The sequence below is a fragment of the Eupeodes corollae genome, chromosome 1 (genome assembly GCF_945859685.1).
Source record: "Eupeodes corollae chromosome 1, idEupCoro1.1, whole genome shotgun sequence".
Lineage (NCBI taxonomy): Eukaryota > Metazoa > Arthropoda > Insecta > Diptera > Syrphidae > Eupeodes > Eupeodes corollae.
In genome coordinates, this window is record NC_079147.1 from 274,400,582 (window position 1) to 274,406,378 (window position 5,797).

General features: G+C 36.0%; 1 protein-coding gene across 1 annotated transcript; it reads left to right on the forward strand.

Moving 5' to 3' along the window:
* Positions 1–204: 204 nt before the first annotated feature.
* On the forward strand, positions 205–1,580 carry LOC129940947 (uncharacterized). Its single transcript, XM_056049474.1, has 2 exons — positions 205–879; positions 1,134–1,580. The coding sequence occupies exons 1-2, from the start codon at positions 345–347 to the stop codon at positions 1,349–1,351; spliced, it is 753 nt and encodes a 250-aa protein (XP_055905449.1). The 5' UTR covers positions 205–344; the 3' UTR covers positions 1,352–1,580.
* The last annotated feature ends 4,217 nt before the right edge of the window (positions 1,581–5,797 follow it).

Consider the following 5,797-nt stretch of genomic DNA (forward strand, 5'->3'; position numbering starts at 1 on the left):
CGAAGGATGCCCTTAAATAGTATCTTCGGAACTGCGACAAGACCCAACCTCGCAGCCAAATGATTATTAAAGCTGCTTTCTTTCTCCGTTTTGCTTTGCTGGTTTCGTTTCGGGAATTAAAGCTATAGCTTTACTTAGTAACGTCAATCCTACTATTATTTGTTTAATCGATATTGTGTAGTCCTTGTGCTCGCTTTCCTTAAACTTCACTTCCATTGTAGTTTTCGGTTCTTTTCAATTTCCCAAAATATCTATTTCTAAACAACCTTTACAATTCCACAAGTTCGTATACAATTAATCAACTTCTAATACCCACATAAAATTGTATTTATACGAGCATAAAAATGAACAAACTGGAGGATATTTTGGGTAAAAAGAAAACCGTTGTTCCAGTTTTGGATCTAAGCAAAAATATCATTCAATCTAAAGAAGAAATAAAACGCTTAATGGAAAAAGTGCCCGACTATAAAATGCGACCTATTAAAGTTCGTTCGGAAGAAATAAAAATCAAAGATAAGGACTTCTCATTCAAGACCCCGAGGAAAGAAGTGCGAAAATTACTAAAGCACAATGGAGAACGCGAACCCATCTATACATATATAAATCCAACCCCAAGTGAAATGCGCGACGTTGTACTAATGGAACTTTGTGCTGTTCCCATTGATTGGAAAATGCTGACCACACTGCGGCCAAAATCCAAACTCGAGGAGGAGTACTTCAGTCGTTTGGTTGAAATGGGGAAGCTTCAGCTTAAAACGGAAGCACGTGACAAGAGAGAATTCACCCTTAACAATGGCATCAAAAAAATAAAAAACAAGTCCGGGGTCATCGAGACTAGACTGCTGACATGCACTGAATGTGGCGAGGAGCTCTGCTATGGTTTGTATTTGTATCTATAGGATGTATCTTTTATTTTCGGATTTTGAGTAGAGTATAGTAGGCATGTATATTTATGAGGATGATGACGATGAAATGAATGTTGGCCAACATTTCTGTGTGATGTTCAAAAATGTTGAATGTTTCATCCTAAATTTCTTTTTATTTTGCATGGATTCGGATTCTGTAGATACTTTTTGTTGATATTGAGTTGATGTTGTTGTTGTTGTTGCTTTTGGTCTGCTTTTGAACTACAGGGCGCACATGCATGGATTTCAATTATGATTTGTTTGTGAGAGTTGAGCTGAAACCACCGAAACCAAAACCGCCACCAAACAATTCCGTCAATAAGGGAAAGAGTATCCTGAGAAATAGCAGGAAGAAATCTGCTGCAGCTGCGGCGGCAAGTTCTGGCAAACAAAAAAACCGCAAACATAGTCCGAGTAAAAAGGGCACAACCGACCCATCATCATAGAAGTGTAGCAACTGTAGCAAGTACAAGAAGAAGTGAAGTGGATGCCGCACGGCCGGCCGGCACAGCGGATGAGATGGAATTATATAGAACGCTCGGTTTTCCTGCTACCCCTTTTTCCACTGGTACCCTTTACCATGAACGTAGTATGCTGCAGTTTGCTTATGCACACTGAAAATGAAATAAAACTCAGATTAATTACATTTTGTGAAAAATAAAAGATATCTAATCCTAGAAAGTTGTATCTGTGTGTATTGTGAAAGTGTGTGTTTGTGTGCAGCCAAAGAAGTGAGGTTAAGGTTGAATTTGACTTATGTAGGTGAGTAATGTATATCCGCTTTGGATTCTGAAATGTTCTTATATGATTTAAAGAGCATTGCACATGAGGCATGGTGGCACGAATTATTGCAAACTATGAATTGCAAAATGGTCAAGAATTTTAACATTTAATTTATATGAGATGAGAGTGTTGACCGGAAAGGTGGCTTTAAATTTGAGGTTAGCATTGAATGAGTTTTGTTAAAAGTCTTTTAACACGTGTATATATGTATCTACCTATGAACTTTGAAAATTGCATAAAGCAGTCATATTGTTAAAGATAAACGTGTTTCCAGTAAGAGGTTTCATTTTGATACCATAGAAACCAACGCAGGGAATTTTTTTTTTGTATAATTGGATTTTATTTTTTTTTCTATGACAAATTCCCAAATATTCGGTTGCAAAGGGTAGATACACTTTAGGAGCCGATTTTGATTTTGAATAAAACATAAATTATTTATAAAAAATATTGGTATCAATCAAAATGTAAGAAACAAAATAGCCATCCGATAGCCCAAATTTTCGATGAGGCTGAGGCACAATTGAGGATCTATACCGTTAATGTGCAGAATTATCTCATTACTTAGCTACACCTTTTTTGCAAATAACCCTTAAGAAATAAGTTGAACGGTTTCAAATCACATTATCTTGGTGGCCAATTGACGTCTGCACCACGTGAGATAACACGACCATTACATTTATCCAGCAAAGGAGCCATTGTTGAAACCACATATTGTCCAAATCGATATCTTCCAATTTGGACGATGAAAAGTTCGTTATAATTTCACAATAGCGAACGCTATTCGAAAAAAATACGGCCCGATAATGCCCCCAGCGTATAAACCGCGCCAAACAGTTACTCTTTGTGTGTGCATTGGTTTTTTGACAATCACTCTTGGATTACCATTCGCCCAAATGGAAAATTCTGCTTATTGACGAAACCACTGACGTTAAAATGTGCCTCATTCCTTAAGATGATTCGTAAACTGATCATCTACTATTGACATTTCTTGCACCATTGTGACCATTGAATAACTTTAACGCGTTTTTCTATTGTGTATCCTTCCATAGTTCAAAATGAATTGGGAAATGTAAAATGAACGTGTGGTTCACATTCGACATCGGCACTTAATATTGAATAACCCTTTATATCTTGGATAACTTCACCAATTTCATTTTTAATGTCTTGAATTGATTGTAGAGCATCTTACAGTTCACGGAGCCTAAAAACAAGAGTCTAGAGGCGTTTAATTACAAAGTTTTATGTAACTAATTGTTATCATCTCTTTAAAAAATAATTACTCACACGCAGGAATGGCTAAAAGCTTTAAGTCACCTTGATTTTTGAATAAGTAGAACCAATATAACTGCTAGCCCAAAAACTGCATCAAACAGTGACTGCTTGAGGATGGAAGGGCTTTTCAACAATCAACCCTGGAGTATCCGAGCCTCAAGTGCAACAAATATGTTTCTTAATTTTCACGCCCTGGGTGAAATGAACCCCATCAAAGTAGATAATTTTTGATAAATTACAATGATGCATTTCAAAGACCGAATTAGCCTTAAGTCTGTTTTCAAAATACAATAAAGTATAGTTTGTTTAAAGTCTTAATCCAGTGATTGATTAAAAGTCGACAAAACGGAGTTGTCGTCAACACTACGGCCCAATAGTTGTTCTTCAACGAAGTGCACCGTTTCGATTCTTCCTATTACTAAATTTTCCCAAAAGCTAAAATTTGTAAATCAATTTTACTCTTGAGAGTTGTAAAATGGCTTTAGGACAACCTTCAAGTTGTGTCCAGTCCCAGCCCCCAGCAGAGAAGAGGTAGAAAGAGCCATCTATAAAGCTAAAAAATAACAAGACCGCGCGCCGGGTCGGATGGCATACCCGCGGAACTCTTTAAACATGGAGGAAGTGTTTTTGATAAACTGCATACACCAGGTCTTCACCAAAGTGTGTTAGAAAGAATGCATTCCCACTGACTGGGCGATAAGCTCCATATGCCCCATCTATGAAAAAGGCGACCCGATGTTATGCAAAAACTACCGTGGCATATCCCTGCTTAATGTTGCATACAAAATCCTATCCAACGTACTGTGAGAGCGTCTTAAAAGTTTCTGCAACACAAATATCGCGACGTACCAGTGTGGCTTTAGGCCAAGCAGAATAACGATGGACCAAATATTCACACTGAGGCAGATCCTGGAAAAGACCAATGAATTTCAAGTCGAAATCCACCATCTTTTCATCGACTTTAAAGCTGCTTATGATAGCATCCTACGCCAAGAGCTTATCATGTCGATGATCTAGCTGTGCCGCATGACGCTAAACAATACGCAGTGCAGTGTGCAAATGGGTAACAGCTCATCCGAGTTATTCCAAACCTGCGCAGGGTTTAGACAAGGAAATGCGTTGTCATGTGACTTCTTCAACATAGTTCTGGAGTAGATAGTGCGTAAGGCAGTTGTGAGCACGGAGGGCACTATTTTTGAACAAATCCCCTCAGCTCGTAGGCTATGCGGATGACATAGACATAATCGGTCGATCCAAGAGAGCTGTGCTTGAGGCCTTCACAGCGATTGAAGAACAGGCGAAACTAGTTGGTCTTGAAGTGAATGAGGACAAAACAAAGTACATGTTATCAGCAAACAAAGCAACATCTGTCCACCGCCTAGGACAAAACGTCACTGTTGGTAGCAGCAATTTCGAGGTATTTAAGGAGTTCACCTACCTTGGAACAAACATCAATCCCACGAACTACACCTTAATGGAGATCTGAAGAAGAATCACAATAGCGAATCGCTGCTGCTTCGGTTTCAAGTGCTGGACGATAAGTAAATAAAATGCACAACTGGGTCGCTCGAACTTGCTCCTGTATGCTAAGAGTCTGTTTAAAAAAGTACTTATATAAGATTTAAAAATATACCTGTAAAATAAGTTTGTCTTCAAAGATATAAATGCCATTTAATTTGTCAAAAAAAACCGAACGATCTTTGTATATAAAAACCATAGTACTCTCATGAGCAGAAACTTTTAAGCCTAGTACATACTTGTGAACCATCTCGTAAACCCACACAAATTTCAGTTTTTGGTTCACCCGTGAAGCTGAGTGGAGTACAAAGTGGAGAGTTTTCGTTCAAGGGCAATTCACGTGCAAAATGTACGGGAACTGTTGGTGAAGCTTTGACATTTGGTTTCCGTATTTTAAAGTTTGTGGCTGCTTGCGCGAAGCAAGTAAATCATGTGTGAAACAACCTTATTCGTAAAGAATAATATTTTAAAATCACATATACAAAGTTACCAAGATATTACTTCTTGATAGACACTTTAAAATAGATTGTTGATTAAATATATCATATTCGTTAATTGGATACAGTTGGGCTATATGGGCGGCCATATCGTTGGTATTTACAATAATTTTAGTTATAAAAATACATAAATATGTACCAAATGCACTAATTTAGATAAAAGCTAGGAATGTAATTACAATTTTGTCAAAATAATGCGCTCTTTCGGGCTCATGCACAGTTTGAATATTAAAAAAAAATTATTTTAAGATTCAAAATTTCGCCCGAAAAATAAGTTTGTCTTCAAAAATTTAAATGCCATTTTATAAATAAAAAAACATTTGATTTTTCAATTTTTTTTTTTGAAAATCGTTAGAGCGGTTTTTTTTTAAATTAATTTTTTATATATTAAATTTTTCAATTTTGTTCTAAAAATATTTTTGGTAGGCACTTGTTTAGAGATTGTTAATATACGCTATACATTTGAATTTCGTAAAAAAATGTTGACCCTTTTTTGAGATATCGAATTTTGAAAAAATAAAATTCAATATTTTTTAAAAAATCCAAACAATAAAAAATTGCACTTTTGATAATCAAATATTGTTAAAGCAATATAAGAGCTTATTCAGAAAAAAAATTATTGAAATCGGTTCATAAGTTGCTGAGAAAATTAAAAAACAAAATAAAGGTTCTATGAGCGGTACCTTTCCTGAGCAATACAAAAATTTGTTTTTCTTATTAAAAGAAGCCAAGTTCAAAAATAAAATTTTAGAGAAAATTTAAAGAAAATCTATCGGTTTGTTTTTGAGAAAGTTCGAACTTTCGTTTTTTGACCAAAAAAAT